Below are 18,636 nucleotides of genomic sequence, written 5' to 3'. Positions count from 1 at the left end.
TTTCTTGTCTTTTTAGTGATCTCTTGCTTTCTTCATGGATAATGTTCTTGATATCTTCCCATAATTCATCTGGCTTTCGGTCGTTGGTGTTCATTGCATCAAATCTATTCTTTAGATGATCTCTAAATTCAGGAGGGATATATTCAAGATCATACTTTGGCTCCTTTCAAAGCTCAGGGCTCCAGGATTATTTTCTGTATCTCTTGTCAATTGGTTTTTCTTTTCTTTGTTGAAGAGGGTCTGTGTCGCTTGTCTGCCTATTCCTCCACCTTACCAGAAACCCACCATCATTATTCTTTAAGGTTACATAGTATTGTTTTGTGTATATATCATATTTTGTTTATCCATTCTTCTGTTAATGGGCATTTACGTTGTTTCCATGTTCTTGCGACTGAGTAATCCTGCAATGAACATAGGTGTGCATATATCTGTTCCATGTCATAGCTGTTACTTCTCTAGGATATATACCTAGTAGCAGGATTGCTGGATCTCATAATGTTTCCATTTCCAACTTTTTTTTCCAACATCTGCAGGTAATTTTATTGAAATTTAAAAGTAACAGATCAGCCTTCCTAGGCTGGGGATCACCCTCCCCTAGTTATTTTCCCACACTCTGGAAGCACACTGCTTGCAGAGAAAGGAATTGAAAAAGCCGCTATAGTGGCACAGTGTCTAAGGCATTTCACTGGTAACCAGAAGGTTGGCAGCTCAAACCCACTAGTCACTCCGTAGAAAGAAGACTGGGTAATCAACTTCTGTAAAGATGTACTTCCTCAGAAACCCAAAGCGGGTTGCTGTGAGTCAAATTTGACTCAATGGCAGTGAGTTTTTTTATTTTTTGTTTTGGTGTATATAGATGTCAGACTCTGCCATTACATCATTGTCTAGCCTATATATAAACCTTCACATTGTAAGTCTTCCTTTATTGTTTTCCCTTATTTCTGTCCCTGTTTAGGGCACAAAAAGAGGGGGCTCCAGTACTTTCCCTTGACTGATGCTGAAAGGGTAAGCATACTGTAGGAGAAGCATTGATGGGCTCAGAACTATTGTTACCTGTCCTGGGGTGTTGTACCTTATCAGAAGGAGGTGGATAGTCCCCAGGGGGTGTTTGTGCAAAGACAAGGGGCATTAGAGAGAGTAGGTGGATTAAGGCAGGTCCCCATAGGCACAGATGTCCATACTATTTCCTGACCCTGGCCTGCACTCTCTCAACTAGGTGGCCAATGCAACAACTAACTGTAGTGGGGAGAGGTCAGCCCACCCATATGTGGAAGGAGAAACCTCCCACACCATTCCCCTCCACTATTAATTGCCAACAAAGTATTCATCCATCTGAGAGTGGGAACAGATGCGTAGGTAGGTAGAAAACATCAGGCTGGTTCTTCCCCAGTCTCTGTCCAACACAGGATGACTTGAGGATCAAATGGCTGAAATGCTTCAACAAGGGGATAAAGGAAATGAAGGAAAGGATGTTCCCACTTGTGTACTGCCCCCACAGCCCAGAGACTGAAAGAAGGCAGACCTTCTTTGTGAAGTGCTATAGCCTCTATCAGGGCCGGGCCACAGGCAAGCTTGGAAGAGAACAGGGCAGGCATGGGGACAAACCAAAACCAAACCAAACCAAACTCATTGCCATGGAGTTTGGCCTGACTCATAGCAGCCTCTCCTTGGGTTTCTGAGACAGTATCACTATGGATGTGATTGCCCAACCTTCCTTCTGAGGAGTGGCTGGTGGATTTGAACTGCCAGCCTTCTGGTTAGCAGTCAAATGCCTTAGGGACAAGAACCAAGAATTCTTGACCAGGGTTGTCCTGTTTTGCTTCTTGTTCATAAAGAAACCATCACTGAACTAACACTGCAGGATTGCCCCACTCACAGCTGAAGGTTCCAGGCCACTGTAGTTTATTCATGGTTGTGCCCCATCCTGAGATCCCTAAAGGAAGCTATACTCCCATCCTGAGAGTTTCTTGTTGGGCAGGGGCACTTGTGCCTGCCACTCCCTAGGCTCACACTTCATAGAAGATCACAGGGAAATCCATGTGCAGGGTGGAAGGAAGGGTATCCAGCTTCCTGATGCCCTGAGGCCTCAGCTTGACCCACTTTTGTCCATTCTTGGTGACTCTTGTCTTCTTACAGAACTTTTGAGCCAGATCCCCATCTTTGTCCTAGAACGTGGAGCCGCAGTGCATGAAGACAAAGGGGCATGGGTCAGGCATGGCAACTGTGCCAAAACTTACTTGGTGCCTGCCTGTTGCATAAGGCGCTTCCTGGCCACTGCCCCCTGCCATTAAGGTAAAGGGCCACAGGCCCCAAGCTTTGGACCCATTGGTGCCCGTGTCAGGGCCTGCAGCACCTTGTGGGACCTGGCAGCCACTCCACCCTCACAAAACCAACAGTACTACCATGTCTGACGTCAGCCTCCACTCCTGGGTGCTGCTGTGGCTATCTGCTGGTTTAGTATTTCCAACGTTTTAAGGAAGTGCCATACCATTTTCCACAGTGGTTAAACCATTTTAAGCTCCACCAGCAGTGTATGAGAGTTTGCAGTCTCTCCAAATCCTTGTGAGCATTTGCTGTTTTCTTTCCTTTTTTTTTTTTTTTTGCACTTTGCTATTAATGCTGCAGTGAGATGATATCTCATCATTGTTTTGATTTGCATCTAACAGCTGGTGATCTTCATGTGTTTGTTAACTGCTTGAATGTCTTCTTTGGTAAAGTATCTGTTCATGTCCTCTGCCCCTTTTTTAATATCTGGATTGTTGTTGAGGTGTTTTGAAGTTTTCTGTAAATTAATCCTTTGTGCGATATGTCATTGCTAAAAAAATTTTTCCAGACTCTAGGTTCTCTTTTTCTTCTTTCGGTGAAGTCTTTTGATGCACATAAATGTTTAATATTTAGGAGGCCCCTAGTAGCTTAGTGCCTAAGTCATTTGACTGCTAACCAGAAGGCTGGTGGTTCAAACCCACCAGCCACTCCTCAGAAGGAAGATTGGGCGATGTACTTCGTAGTGATACCGCCTCGGAAACCCAAGGGAGGGGGATCTCTGAGTCTGATCCAACTCGATATCAGGAAGTTTGGGGGTTTGGTGGGTTTTTTTTTTTTTCCCCCTCATCTAGTTTGTGTATTGCTGTTTTTGTATGTTTAGTTATGTTTGATAGTATATTTATGCCATGTATTAGGGCCCCTAAGTTGGGCTCTATTTTCTCTTTGATGATCTCTATGGTTTTATATTTAGGTCTGTGACCCATTTTGAGTTAGATTTTTGCATTTGTTGAGAGGTACAGATGCTGTTTCATTTTCCTGCAAATATATATTCAGATTTGCCAGAACCATTTGTTGAAGAAATTGTCTCCTCCCATTTAATGAATTTTGGCCCTTTGTCAAAGATCACTTGTCCATAACTCAAAAAAAACAAGCTCACTGCCATCAAGTCAATTCTGACGCATACCAACCCCCTTTGCGTTTCCAAGACAGTAAATCTTCAAGCTCCACCATACCTTGCTGGTGTTATTGTTAACCTCAAAGGCCTATTTGACTGAAAGTTGAGCTAATGGGAGTGAATTCGTTTCCAGGCCTGAAGGGTGACTAAAGGCTGTAGTCTCGGGGGTTCCACCAGTTAAAATAGTAAGCCTGGTCTTTTTTATTATTTTGAGATTTGTGCCACATTTTTCTTCCATTCTACCCAGGATCTCCTATTGTGACCCTTTCAGAATGGCTGACAGTGATAGCCAGATGCCATCTAGTTAGTTCTTCTGATCCTCATGGAGGCTGAGGTTGATGTGGTTCACTAGTCCGTTGGACTAATTCTTTCAATGTGTCTTTGATTTTCTTCACTACTCTTTGCTCTGGCAATGAGAGACCAATACTTGCACCTTACATGTCTGTTTTCAAGCTTTGAAGACCCCAGTTGCTACTCACCAAGTAGGATGTAAATATCTTCATGGACTGTGTTATTCCAGTTGACCTTAATGTCCCCCATGACTATATGATTCTGAGCTAGTAGGTCTGGTCACCCACTCCCTCGATGTGTTTGATTATGGCTAAGAAGTTTTCATATTTTTGCCCCCAGTTAGCTTTACTGTATACATGGACTTTTTTTTAATAGCTCATACATACACTTTATGTAGAAATACTGTCTGCCAACAGTATGTGCCATAGTGCCTAAGGCATTTTCCTGCTAACCAAAGGCTGGCGGTTCAAACTCACCAGCCACTCCTTGGAAGGAAGATTGGGTGATCTACTTCCATAGTGATAACTGCCTCGGAAACCCAAGGAGGGGTCACTATGAGTTGTATCTGACTTGATGTCAGGGAGTTTGGGTTTTTTATCCCCTGACTCTGGTGGCCACCAAATAATATTTCTTCTGTGTGTAAACCTTTGCTTGGCTTTTTATAATAATGGACTCCTGCAGTATTTCCTTTTGTAATTGACATATTTCACTGAGCTGTATTGTCCTCCAAGTTCTTCCACATTATAAGATGTTTTCGTATTCCATTGTGTACCATAGTACCATATGTACCATAGTTTATCCATTCATCCATTAATGGGCATAGATTGTTTCCATGCCTTTGCTGTTATAAACAGTGCTACATGGGTGTGTAGACAGCCATTTATGTCCTAGCTCTTAGTTCTTTAGGATATATACCTAGTATTGGAATTAACTGGAGGAATGTTATTTCTGTTTGCAACTTTTTCTCTTTATTTTCTTAAGTTTTTATTGTGATTTGCATTAAACTTTACAGGCTAAATTTGTTTTCCATTGAATAGTTCATATACATTTTGTTTCGTGACATTGTTTGCAATACCCACAACGTAACACCTGCCTTCCCACATCTTCCCTGTCATTCTTTCCTGTGCATTCCTGCCATCTGCGTTTTCTCCCTGTGTCAATGCTGCCCTTCTTATCTCCCATAGTTGATTATCCTAAGGCATACACCTCCTTAGTGTAAATGTTTACCTAGGCCTGTCTGTTGTTTGGCTGAAGGTTAAGCCATAGGAATGAGTTCAATTCCAGTCTCCCAAAAGGTGACTAGGGATCATTGTCTCAGGAGTTTCACCAGTCTCTATAAAACCAGTCTCACCACCACTGCCATCAAGTAGAATCTGACTTGTAGTGACCATGTAAGACAGAGTAGTGTTTCCATGGTTGTTAATCTTAACAGAAGCAGACTGCCCTTCTTTTTTCCTGCAGAGTGGCTGATGGGTTTGAACCACCAACGTTAACAGCCCAGTGCTTTAACCACAGCACCATCAGAACTTCTTATCAAACTAGTAAGCCTGGTCTTTTGTATAATTTTGAATATTGTTCCACGTTTTTCTGCAGCTCTATCAAGGATCTCTGATTTTGATCCCTTTCAGAGTAGTTGGCAATGGTAATTGGACACCATTTCATTTTTCCACTCTCAGGGTCGGGTAGCCTGAGGTTCACATGGTCCACTAGTCCCTTGGATTAATTATTTCCATGCATATTTGATTTTTGCAGATGAGGAGAGACCTGTAGTTGCATCTGAGATGGCTGCTTACAAGCTTTTAAAGACCTTAGTTTTTAACTCACCAAAGTAGGGTGTAGGATATTGTTCCTTACGTACCATGTTATGCCCTTGGAGCTTGATGTTCCCCACGACCATGGTCCTGAGCTTGCAAACCCGAAGTTTCACTTTTTCAAGGTATTTGATTGTGACTGAGAAGTTATCATAACTTTGCCCCCTGGTCACCCTAATATATGGACATTTTTATAGTACATATAAATACATATACACATATCTACTGCCAAACTTAAACATATGCTCATGAATATATTCCAGTTTGCCTACCCATACCTGATCATCTTGCCTGTATACCTATTTATCCACCCATAGGTTGGTGCTTATTATTACTGATAACACAGTCTGTAGCAGTAGTATTTGTTGTCTGTCCCTCTTATGCACCTCTCCGTGTCTTCCATTTCCTTACTGATACTGTGCTTTTGGTATATTGCCTTCTATTTCATCCAATAAGTACATGATTCTTACCTAGACAGTAATTTTCCCTCCCATTCCCTCCTACCCCTGGTAACCAACAAAGTTACCTTCCATATGTAAATCTTCCCTTTCCTTTTTTTCCCTCCCTAAAAAAATCATTTTTTACTTACTTAATTTTCTAAAAAAGTATATATAGCCTTTCCCTCCACCCAAATCAATACTTGTCTGTACCTTTATTTTTTTACAATAGTGGGCTAATACAGTATCTGCCCTTCTGTGATGACTTAATTCATTCAGCATAATGTCCTCCAAGTTCATCCACGTGATGCGGTATTTCATAGATTCTACATTATTCTTTAGTGTTGGCATAGTATTCCATTGTGTGTATAATACCACAGTTTGGTTATCCATTCTTCTGTTGATGGGCACTTAGGTTGTTTCCATCTACTTGCTATTGTAAATAGTCCTGCGATGAACATGATGGTTGTGCATATATCTGTTCTTGCTGGCTCTCACTTCTTTAGGATCTATACCTAGTAATGGAATTGCTGAGTCAAATGATACTTCTAATTCCAAATTTTGAAGGGATTGCCGTACTGCTTTCCACGGTGGATGTATCATTTTACAGTGCCACCATCAGAGTCCCAGTCTCTCTACACCCTTGCCAGCATCTGTTACTTTCTGTCTTGCTGACCTTTGCCATTAGTGCTTGGGTGAGATAGTATCTTATCATTGTTTTGACTTGTGTCTCTCTGGTGGCTTATGATCATGAACATTTCTTCATGTGTTTGTTGGCTGCCTGAATATCCTCTTTGGTGAAGTGTCTATTCATATAGTCTTCTGCCCATTTTGTAATTGGATTGTTAATCTTTTTAGTGTTGAGGTGTTGGAGTTTTCTGTATATTTTAGAGATAAGTTCCTTGTCAGATAATGGCATTGCTAAATATTTTTTCCCAATCTGTAGGGTTCTCTTTTTATTCTTTTAGAGAAGTTTTTTGAAGCACATAAAAATTTAATTTTTAGAAAGTGCCAGTCATCTGATTTTTTTCTGTTTGTGCATTTTGAGTGATTCTTGATAGTCTGTTTGTGCCATAAATGAGGACCCCTAAATTTGCCCCTAGTTTTTCCTTGAAGAACTTTATAGTTTTAGGTTTCACATTTAAGTCTTTGATCCATCTGGAGTTAGTTTTTGTTTATGGTGTGAGGTATGGATCTTACTTCATTTTTCTGCAAATGAATAACCAATTTTGCCAGCACGATTTGTTAAAGAGACTATCTCTTCTGCATTTAATCAGTTTCAACCATTTGTCAAAAATCAGCTGACCATAGGCCTATGGATCTATTTCTGGGTTCTCAATTCTATACCACTGGTCTGTGTGACTCTGTGGTAGGTTTCGAGATCCAGGAGTGCGAGACCTCCTCCTTTGTTGTTGTTCAGTAGTGCTTTGCTTATCTGAGGTCTCTTTCCTTTCCATATAAAATCAGTGATTGGTTTTTCCATATCCTTAAAGAATGTTGAAGGAGCTCTGGTAGCATAGTGCCTAAGGACTTGACTGCTAACCAGAAGGCTGGCGGTTCAAACCCACCAGTCACTCCTCGGAAGGAAGATGGGGCAATCTACTTCCGTAGTGATACTGCCTCAGAAACCCACGGAAGGGTCGCTATGAGTCGGGTCCAACTCAACAGCACATAACAACAACAACAAAGAATGTTGATGAGAACTGGATTGGGATTGCATTAAATGTATAGATTGCTTTGGGTAGAATCGACATTTTCACAATATTCAATCTTCCTATCCACGAGCATGGTATGTTCTTCCATTTATGCAGCTCTCTTGCAGTTTCTTGAGGTAGTGTTTTGTACTTTTATTTGTACAAGTCTTTTGTGTCCCTGGTAAGATTTATTCCCAAGTATTTTATTTTTTTGCAACTATTGTAAATGATATTGATTTCCTCATTTCCTTTTCAGCAATAACTTTGCTGATGTAGAAGAATCCAGCTGAATTTTGGGTGTTCATCTTGTATCCTACCACTATGTTAAATCTCTCAATTAGTTCCAGTACTTTTCTTGCTGAGTCTCTTGGCTTCTCTATGTATAGGATCATATCTTCAGCAAATAAGGGTAGTTTTACTTCTTCCTTACTAAATTTGAATGCCTTTGATTTCCCTTTCTTGCCTTACTACCCTGGCTAGGACTTCGAATACAATGTTGACTAGAAATGGTGGCAGAGAGGGCATCCTTGCTGCATTCTTGTTGGCAAGGGGAATGGTTTCAGTCTCTGTCCATTGAGAATAATGTTGGCTTTTGGTTTTGTATATATGCCCTTTATTATGTTGAGGAACAACAACAACGTGTTGAGGAATATCCCTTCTATTCCTATTTTGCTGAGAGTTTTTATCAGGAATGGACATTGGATTTTATCAGATGCTTTTTCTGCATTGATTGACATGACCGTGTTGTTCTTTTCCTTTGTTTTCTTTATGCGATGGGTGACATTGATTGTTTTTCTAATGTTGAACCGTCCTTGCATACCTGATATGAACCCCACTTGGTCATAATCAGTTATGATATGTTGTTGGAGTTCATTGGGTAGGATTTTGTTGAAGATTTTTGTGTCCATATTCATGAGAGATACTTGTCTCTAGTTTTCCTTTTGAGTGATATCTTTGCCTGGTTTTGGTATCAAGGTTATGCTTGCTTCATAAAATGAATTTGGGAGGATTCCCTCCTTTTCTATGTTCTGAAATAGTGTGAGTAGAATTGGCATCAGTTCTTTGAATGTTCGGTAGAATCTCTGGAGAAACTATGTGGGCCAGGGCTTTTTTTGTTGTTGGTAATTTTTTAATGACCTATTCAATTTCTTCTTTGGTTATGCATCTGTTCACATTTTCCACCTCACTCTGTGTTAGTTTAGGTAAGTAGTATGTTTGTAGCATTATGTCCATTTCTGCTAGATTTTCAAATTTGTTGGAGCATAGTTATTCATAGTATCCTGATACTATGCTTTTAATTTCCATTGGTTCTGTTGTGAAGTCACCAGTTCATTTCTTGGTCTTGTTGATTTTTTTTTTTTTTTTTCCTATTGTCTTTGTTTCCTGTTTGATTATTTCTGCTAGATTCTTTAGTATTTCTTCTCTTCTGGTGACTATAGGCTCTTTTTGCTGCCCATTTTCTAATTGTTCGAGATGTTGGGTTAAGGTGTTGAGAGTCTTTTTTGATATGTGTATTTATGGCTATAAATTGGACTTTAATCACTGCGTTTGCTGTGTCCCAAAGATTTTGGTATGTTGTGTTTTCATTCTCATTTGATTCAAGGAATTTTTTTAATAGCATTTTTTATTTCTTCTAATCCCCCAGTCATTTTCAAGAAGGGTGTTACTCAGTTTCAATGTATTTGCTTTTTTCTGTTGATCTTATTGTAGATTTCTAATTTTACAGCATTGTGATCTGAGAAGATGCTTTGCAGTGTTTCAGTGTTTTTTAAAAAAATTCATTAAGGCTTGCTTTGTGGCCTAACATACGGTCCATCCTGGAGAATATTCCGTGTGCACTGGAAAAGACTGTATGTTGTGCTGTTGTCTATAAGGTCAAGTTGGTGAGTTGTGTTGTTTAGTTCTTCTGTGTCTTTGTTGAGTTTCTTTCTAGTTGGTGTGTCTTTCATTGAAAGTGGCGTATTAAAGTCTCCTGCTATGACTATGGAGGCATCTGTCTGATTCACGTATTTTGGGGCTCTTTCATTGAGTGCATAGATATTTATTATTGTTATGTCCTCTCATTCAGTTGATGCTTTTAATCATTATATAATGTCCTTCCTTGTCTCTTACGGTAGTAAGACTCTTACAGTAGTAAGACTCTTAAGGTAAATTTTGTCAGCTATTAAGACTGCCATTCCTGCTCTTTTATGGTTGCCATTTGCTTGATACCTGTTTTTCCAACTTTTGATTTTTAGTCTATTTTTGTCTTTCTCTCTAAAGTGTGTCTTTTGTAGACAGCATAATGATGGTTTATGTTTTCTTATCCAGTCTGCAACTCTCCATTTCTTGAGTGGTGCATTTAATCCATTGACATTCAGTACAATTATTGACAAGTATGAATTTGTTGCTGTCATTTTATTATGTGTTTTTTGTGGTGTTACTGATTTCTTTGTTCCATATAATTTTCTGTGCTGAGCTCGATTTATGAATCGTGTTATCACTTCCTTCATTGCTATTGTATTAGTATTTGCTAAATATTTGTGCTTGTCTTCTTTTTTTATTTTGATGTGAATGTTTATCATTTTTGTTTGAGGTTACCCTGTGATTTGTAATTTTCTTCCCAAGTTTAAAACAGTCCGTTCTTTCTTGTGATTGTCTTGACTGCCTCACCATATAGAAGTTCTGAATCTACGCAGTTTTTTCCCTCTTTTTGATTTGTGGTTGTCCTCATTTGTCAGTTGATGTTTCTGGTTCTCTACTTACAATCTTGTAGACTTATTTACTTTGGATACTTGCATAACTGGATTAGTTTTTGCGTCTCTTGTAAGGTTGACCTGGCTTTAACAAATTCCTTTAATTTCTTCTTTTCTGGAAATGTCCTAATTTCACTATCATAGCTGGAGGCTTTTCCCGGCTCTTGCAGCTGCAGAGGCCAAGGAGCTCAAGGTTGGCAGGCAGTGTACTAGCTGTTGACTCCAACAAATGACAAATCCAAGATCTCCAGGCCAAATGGTGGATTGTTCACTCCTGGACAGTTGTAGGCAGCACAACAGAATCCCAATCCACAAAAGAGTGTCTCTTTTCCCAGAATGTCCATAAATATACTGAAAGCAGGCCACACCCCTAGGGGAACTCCCTTTCAACTGATTGGCTGCTCAAAAAGAATCATACTCATCTGATCCCATCATGGGAATAACCACATCACAACTGCTTAAACCACACAGAATTGTGGTCCAGCCAAGTTGACACACAGCTCCAACTATCACAGACACTTTTGCCAAGTATATAATTCTTGGTTGGAAATTTTTTTTCTTTCAGGGTTTTGTATCTACCATCCCATTCATTGCCTTCTTACCTGCATAGTTTGTGCCAAGAAATCAGAGCTTAGCGTTATTGGTTGCCCTTTGTAAGGTAACTTTTAGTTTTTCCCATGCTGCTTTCAGGATTCTTTCTTTGTCTTTGGTTTTGGTGAGTTTGATGATGATATATCTGGGTGATTTTCTTTTGGGGTCTATCCTATTTGGTGTTGGTTGGACTTATTGAATGGATATATTCTTATCTTTCATATTAGGAAAATTCTCTTCCAGCAAATCTTCGACAGTTTTCTCTGTGATTTTATTTGTCTCTTCCTGTTCTGGAATTACGATTACACGTAAGTTACTCCTTTTGATGGTATCCCACATGAACCTTAGATCAAAACAAAATGAAGAAAGCCTTTTTTTCTGATTGATCCCTTTCCAAAGAAGTATTGAGGTATTTGTCTTCAGTTTTACTGATTCTGTCTTCCATTTTAGTTCTACCCCTTTGCCATTCAAGGTGTTATCTATTTCTGAAAATTTAGTATTAATCTTCTGGATTTCTATCTATATATTTTGTCTCATTTCTAATTTTTCCTTTATTTTGTCATTTTGTTATTGTATTGAGCTTTGGAATTGTTTTAGGATTTTCTCTGTGGTTTTCTATATTTTGTCAGGGTTTCCTTGATCTGTTTCTCAATTTGTTGAAGGTACCTAAATAAAATTCTTATGCATTCCTTATCATAGAGTTCTAATGCTATTTCTTCTTCAGGGATGTGTTCTGGGTCAGTATCTTGCTCTCTTGTTTCTCTTGCTTCTTTGTGTAGATTGTGATGGTCTGTTTTCACCAATACATCATGACACTTTTGTGTTTATATTTAATTGGTGATTGTATGTTGGAGTGATTTGCTCAAAATTTTCATTTTCTTTGTTTTGTTTGGATATATCTAAGTAAGCAGGGTACTGTGCTCCTCTTATTGGCTAGTTGGCAGCATTTACGTACTTAACCATCTGTCTCCTTTCCAGTCATCAACCTTCCATATGTCTGTGGTGTCTTTGGCACATGGAGACCATTCTTAGGTCCCTGGAATCTGAATGGGAATGTTGTCATTTTAAATATCCAAAATGACTGCTGCTTGTAAGCATTCAAAATGGCTGCATGCTCCAGACAGCCAAAAGTCCCCAGCTCAGTTTGTCTCTTCCTTTGCTGTTTCCCTTTTCAGTCATCAGGTACCTGGGCAGTGCAGCCCTTAATGAACAGGGCCTATTTTTTTTCAGTTAATTCTCAGGTGCAAACACCACTTGGAAATACTCAGACTGTCCATGCCATCAGGACAGCTGATGGTCCACAGCTTCATTTGTCTCCTTAGTCACTGTTTTCATTCAGGTTTTTCTGTTAGTTGGTGTTTAATCTGCTTACGTATCCTTCCTTTAAAAGCTCAGGGGTCTAAGATTATCTTCTGTATCTGTGTCAATTGGTTAACTCTTTTCTTTGTTGAAGAGGGTCTGTGTAGCTTGTCTGACTATTCCACCATCTTACTGGAAGTCTCCTTGGCTTGGTTTTTCTGTAATAGTGTTGGGTGATGTGATGTATTCCCAGGTTCACTTCAGCTACAAATGAAATGTCTATATTTAGACAGTGGCACACACTAATGAAAACTCAGTTGACATCAGAACCTTCTATTTGCTTCAAAGATTCTATTATCTAAAGCAAAGCTTCTTAAAGCTGCTATATAAAACTGAGGGCCAATAACACTATTGCATGTGTGCCTTTTTTGTAATTCCTAAAGTAGTCAGTAAATAATTTTTGATCCCCTGAATGTTCTGAAATTTTACGTAAAGTTCAAAAGTCCAAGGAGGGGTCGCTATGAGTCGGGTCTGACTCGATGGCACATGACAACAACAACATACTTAGGCCTATGGAACCTAACATGCACAGAAATGGTTGAACTTATAAAACAGGTTAAGTGATAATATGTGATTTCAAATATGAAAACACAGATTTATAAAATTAACTAAGATGATTTGTAAATTTTCTTCACTATGTAAGGGATTCTGGACTTCACAACCATAAAAGAAACATACTAATGTTTTACCTTTGCTAGAAGAATTATGAAAGTTACTTCCTATTGAAATCCTAGGTCAGCTAGGGTCAGTTCTGAAAACTAGCTTTAAAACATGTTATCACCCAAAACTAGTTTTAAATAAATCTTCAGTGTGTGCTGTGTTCTGGAATAGTATTTTACAGTAACCCTCAATTTACGATGGAGTTCTGTTCTGATCAGTCCATTGTATATTGATGCTGATGTAGGTTGGAAACATTACATGTAAACTTACATGTATCTCTCAAAAAATACACAAAAATTTAATCCAATGATAAAGAAGAGTTGGGTAGTGTTGGCATTTTGTTGGTTGTGATACAGAAATGTTTTGAACAGTAAATCATAATACTGAACATCTGCAATTGAACAATATAACATTAGCAAATTATGCACTGCAAAATTGTATGTAGTATATAGTACTAACAATAAAATGTACCAAAGCAAAAAGCAAAAAACCAGATGATCATAAATGCACTTTGTCGTAACTCAAATACGTCTTAAGTCAGGTGGTACCTATAATAGACTTTATGCTTACTTTGATTTCTTTGGTCAGATAATATGTGAAAAAATTTGTTTAAAGATTATTATCCTATATAAACTGAAAAGATTTGTATTGTATTTGCTAAATATAATTGTTTTTACTTCCACAGGATGAATATTCCATCTTTCCTCAGACATACTCTATAGATATTAATGGTTATATTCTTGTGTACTCTGTTACATCAATCAAAAGGTAATAATCAATCCTTATGTTTGCTTGAATTTATCTGCTACACATACATAGCATTAATCCTTTTAAAAAATTTTGCTGTAAGAAGTAGTAACAAACTTAATTATGCTTGGGCAGTTCCAGCCCATCAGCTGCTCCATGAAAGAAAGATGAGGCAGTCTGCTTCCATAGAGATTTACAGCCTTGGAAACCCAACGAGGGTTGCTATGAGTTGGAATTGACTCATTGGCAGTGAATTTGGTTTGTTTGTTTGGGTGGTGCAGTGGCTAAGGCATTAGTTCAAACCCACCAGCTGCTCCACAGGAGAAAGATGTGGCAATCTGCTTCTGTAAAAATTTACAAGCCAGGAAACCCTGAGGGTTAGTTCTACTCTGTCCTGTAGGGTCACTATGAGTTGGAATTGAATGAATGGCAGTGTGTTTGTTTTATTATTGTTGTTGTTAGACTAAATACTTTTTAGTGATTGTTTTATGGAAAAAAATGAATTAAGAAAAAACATTATCTGGATAGATGTTCTGTTATATTGATAGAGTAAAAATCTGTATTGACCTAAAAGTGTCTAATTGAAATGGTAAATGTGTAAAAAATTATACATAAAATTTTTTCATTTTTGTATGTTTTTACCATATAATGTGGAGTGAACTTCCTAATAAAATTTTGGGATTTGGGTTAGTAGTATTTTATCCTTTGAATTTATGAAATAAGACCAGTAGTAACAGCCTCACTTACATAAAAATGAGCCTACTGTCTTTGAGAAAAATAATAGATTTTGGTTCCTCTATCCACACATTTTTTCACACTGTTCTCAACAAGGAGGAGTTAAAAATATAGTCTGTGACTGAGGCTGAGGAGAGTTGTCCATGTGAAGTAACAGAACTTGAAGCAATGAGATGCTTATATCTTTGAAGAATTCATGACTATTCAGGGCCAGTGGAGAGAGGAGAATTTTGTGGACATCTAGCTTTTGTTGAGCGTTTGTGACATGTCAGCAAGTTTACTATGCTCTTTATGTACGTGATAAATATCATTTCATTTAATCATTAGCTTAAATAGTCCTTTACCAGAGACATTCTTATTTCCCATTTTATGTAGAAAGGAACTGAGTGACAAACGGGGTCAGTATTTTGCCCAGGTTGTATAGACAATAGGTAGCAGTGTTGAGATTTTTATCCAGGCCTTGGATTGCATAGTCAAAGCCATCGCTATTGAATAGAACTTACTGTGATAATAGAAGCGTTCTATATCATTGCTGTTCCGTATGGTAGCCACTAGCTACATGTGGCTATTTAAAGTTAAATTAAATGAAATTAACTAATTAGCCATAGCCAAACACCTTGAGAGAGTCAGTATAGCTAGGCTGACAGGCTTGAGACCATAGTTATGGGAGTCAGTCAAGCTACACAAAAACATTGTTCTACATCCTGCTTTGGTGAGTAGCAGCTAGAGTCTTAAAAGCTTGTGAGTGTCTGTCTAAGATGCAACATTTGGTCTCTCATTGTCCAGAGCAAAGAAGAGTGAAGAAAATGAAAGAAGCAATGGAAATAGTTAGTCCAAGGGACTAGTGGACCATGGAAACCTCAGCCTACATGACCCTAAGACCAGAACTAGGTGGTGCCCAGCTACCACTGCCACTACTCAGAAAAGAATTGTAATAGAAGATTCTGCATAGAGTGGGAGAAAAATAAGGAACAAAACTCAAAATCATAGAGACTAGTGAAACCTCCATGACTGTGGCCCTATGCACATTTCAGTCCTTGAATTGAACTCTCTCCCATTGCGTAACTTGTAGCCAAACAATAGGTAGGCATCCAAGATGAACAGTTACACTGGATAGAACAGTCAACTGTGGGAGATCAGAAGTGCAGCATATGCACAGGGAAAAAAAGCTCAAATATCAGGAAAGCATAGTAAAGAAGGACACAGGGAAATGGTAACCACAGGGACAATGTGAGAAGAGAGCTGTTACATTGTGAGGATTGCAATCAGTATCATGAAACAAAATTTGTATGAACTGTTGGATGGAAAACAAATTTGCTCTGTAAACTTTGATCCAAATCACAGTTTACAAGCGCAACCTGGTAGTGGTACAATAGGCACATAGAACAGTGGTGCAGAAATGAGAACCCAGAAGTTAATCCATCTACCTGTGGAAAGATGATCTTTGGCAAAGATCCAGAGCTCATTAAATGAGGAAGAAATAGTCTCTTTAACAAATGGTACTGGCAAATCTGGACATCCATTTGCAGAAAAATGGAATAGGGTTCCTATCTCTCAGCATATGCAAAAGCTTACTTAGAATGGATCAGAGACCTAAATATAAAACCGAAAAGACCATTAAAGAAAGAGTAATGACCAATTTAGGGGTCCGAATACATGGCATAAATACACTATTACACATAACTGAAAATGCACAAATAGGAGAAGACAAACTAGATGACTTACTTGGGCCTACTAAAAATTAAACATTTAAGTGCATCAAAAGACTTTGCCAAAAGCATAAGAGAACCTACAAACTGGGGTGGGGAGGGATTGGCAACAGCATATCATACAAGAGATTAATCTCTGAAGTTCATAGAAACTTTTAATACCTCAACAAACAGTCCAATTAAAAATGGCCAGAGGACATGAACAGACACTTAACCAAAAAAGGCATTCAGGCACCTAAGAAACACATAAAGAAATGCTTGTGATAATTAGCTGTTAGATGCAAGTCGAAACAACAGTTATCTTTCATCTCACCCCAGCATCAATAGCAGAGTTCAAAAAAACAGAAAACAACAAATGTTGGTGGGGTATGGGAAGACTGGAACCCTCATGCACTGCTGGTGGGACTGTAAAATGGTGCAACCACTGTGGAAAACGGTATGACGCTTCCTTTAAAAGTTGGAAATAGAAATATCATATGATCCAGCATTCTTACTACTAGGTATATATCTCAGAGAGAAATAAGAGCCACAGCACAAATAATTAGATATATGCACACCCTTGTTAATTGCACCATTATTCACAGCTTCTTCTTCTTCTTGTGTGCTGTCGAGTTTGACCCAACTCATAGCAACCCATCCTTGGGTTCCGAGGCAGTATCACTATGGAAGTAGATTGCCCCATCTTCCTTCCAAGGAGTGGCTGGGGGTTTGAACTGCCAGCCTTCTAGTTAGCAGTCAAGTGCCTTAGGCACTACACTACCAGAGCTCCTATTATTCACAGTAGCAAAAAAAAGAAACAACCCAGGTGCTTATCAGTAGATGACTGGATAGACAAACTGTGGTACATACACACGATAAAATACTACACAACTTTAAAGAATAATGATGACTCTCTAAAACACTTCATAACATGGATGATCCTAGAGGATTTTATCCTGAGTGAAATTGTCATTCACAAAAGGACAAATATTGTATGAAATCACTACTGTAAAAAGTCAAAAGAAAAAGAAAGTTTACAAACAGAAACAATTGTTCTTTGAATGTTACTGGAGTAGAAGGTGAGGGTAAATCACTAAGTGGAAGGAGATACATACTAACTTGGATGAAAGGAATGAAAATATATAATGAGGAGGTCAGTACAAAATGATCAAGGCAAAGGAGGACACTGGGAGGAGCACAAGAATGAAAAGCAACAAAGGTAAATAAATAATGTTACATACACAGTCCTACAATAATCTGTGAGTGATTACATAGATACTCAGGCTGAATAGAGGTGGGATGGCAAATGAGACTATATCCACAAATATATATGGATTTGACACAGAATATTTCTACATATGTTTTTCTAAGTGCTATAAATATATCCATGAATATAGTATAGCATACAGGAGGCAAAGTTATGAAAACTTCTTAGCCATATCCAAACACCTTGAGATAATGAGGCACTGGGCCTGCGGGCTCAGGACTATAGTTTTGAGGATCACTAAGTTCAGTTGACATAACATAGTCCACAAAGATGATGTTCTGCGTCTTAAAAGCTTGTGAGTAGCCATCTAAGGTGCAACTAACTATTAGTCTCTTCCCTTCTGGAGCAGAGTGTAGAAAGTCAAAGATATACAAGGAAACAGTCCACAGGAGTAATGGACTACATGAACCCCAGCTTCCAACGCTGAGACAAAAAAGACTAGATGGTGCCTGGCTACCACTACTGACCCTGCTCTGAAGGGGATCACAATAGGATATCTCCCTGGGTAGAGGGAGAAAGATGTGGAAGTGGAACAAAACTTGAAATAAAGACCAGGCTTACTTGTCTGATAGAGACTGATGAAATGCCATAACTGTGTTAGAGATTCTTCAGACCTGAAGCTGAACTCACCCTTGTGGTTTAACTTTCGGCTGAATAACATAACGGGTCTATAATGTGAACAATAACACCAGGAAAGTACACAATCCTTAGAACAACCAACCATACACAATCAGAAGGGCTATTTACCCAGGGGTAAATCTCAAAAGGCAGGAAGGGGTAGGAAAAAAAAGCAGATGGAAATGGTAAACACAGGGAAGAAGTGGGAAGAGAGTGGTTACATTTTGGGAATTACAATTAACGTTCAAAACAAAGTATGTATGAATTATTGAATGGAAAACCAGTTTGTTCTATAAACTTACACCCAAATCAATAAAAAGAAACAAAACTAGAGAAAAGTAAAACATAATTTTGGGACTTGGTAGTTTTCTTGATGGCAAGAGCAGTTTAAATCGTAAAACTGTTAGTCCTTTTTGTCATATTAGTTAATATTTTCTTCTTTTTTTTTTATTTAGATTTGGGTGAAGATTTACAGAGCAAATTCACTCTCGATACAGCAGTTCACATATACTTTGTCTCATGTCATTGACCACAGTTTACCACAATGCAACAGCTCCCCTCCAA

At 38.6% G+C, this 18,636-nt stretch overlaps 1 protein-coding gene across 1 annotated transcript in view; it reads left to right on the top strand.

Moving 5' to 3' along the window:
• Nucleotides 1-18,636, top strand: part of RHEB (Ras homolog, mTORC1 binding) — a 69,004-nt gene that overhangs the window by 34,845 nt on the left and 15,523 nt on the right. Inside the window, exon 3 of the mRNA XM_007950151.2 lies at nt 13,703-13,785. Within this exon, the coding sequence (XP_007948342.1) occupies nt 13,703-13,785 (83 nt within the window). The remainder of the gene's footprint in view (nt 1-13,702; nt 13,786-18,636) is intronic.

Source organism: Orycteropus afer, unplaced genomic scaffold, assembly GCF_000298275.1.
Source record: "Orycteropus afer afer isolate SDZICR_OR568_19922 unplaced genomic scaffold, OryAfe1.0 scaffold00264, whole genome shotgun sequence".
Classification (NCBI taxonomy): Eukaryota; Metazoa; Chordata; class Mammalia; order Tubulidentata; family Orycteropodidae; genus Orycteropus; species Orycteropus afer.
Note: the sequence above shows the minus strand (reverse complement) of the source record. Positions and strands in the feature narration are given on the sequence as shown.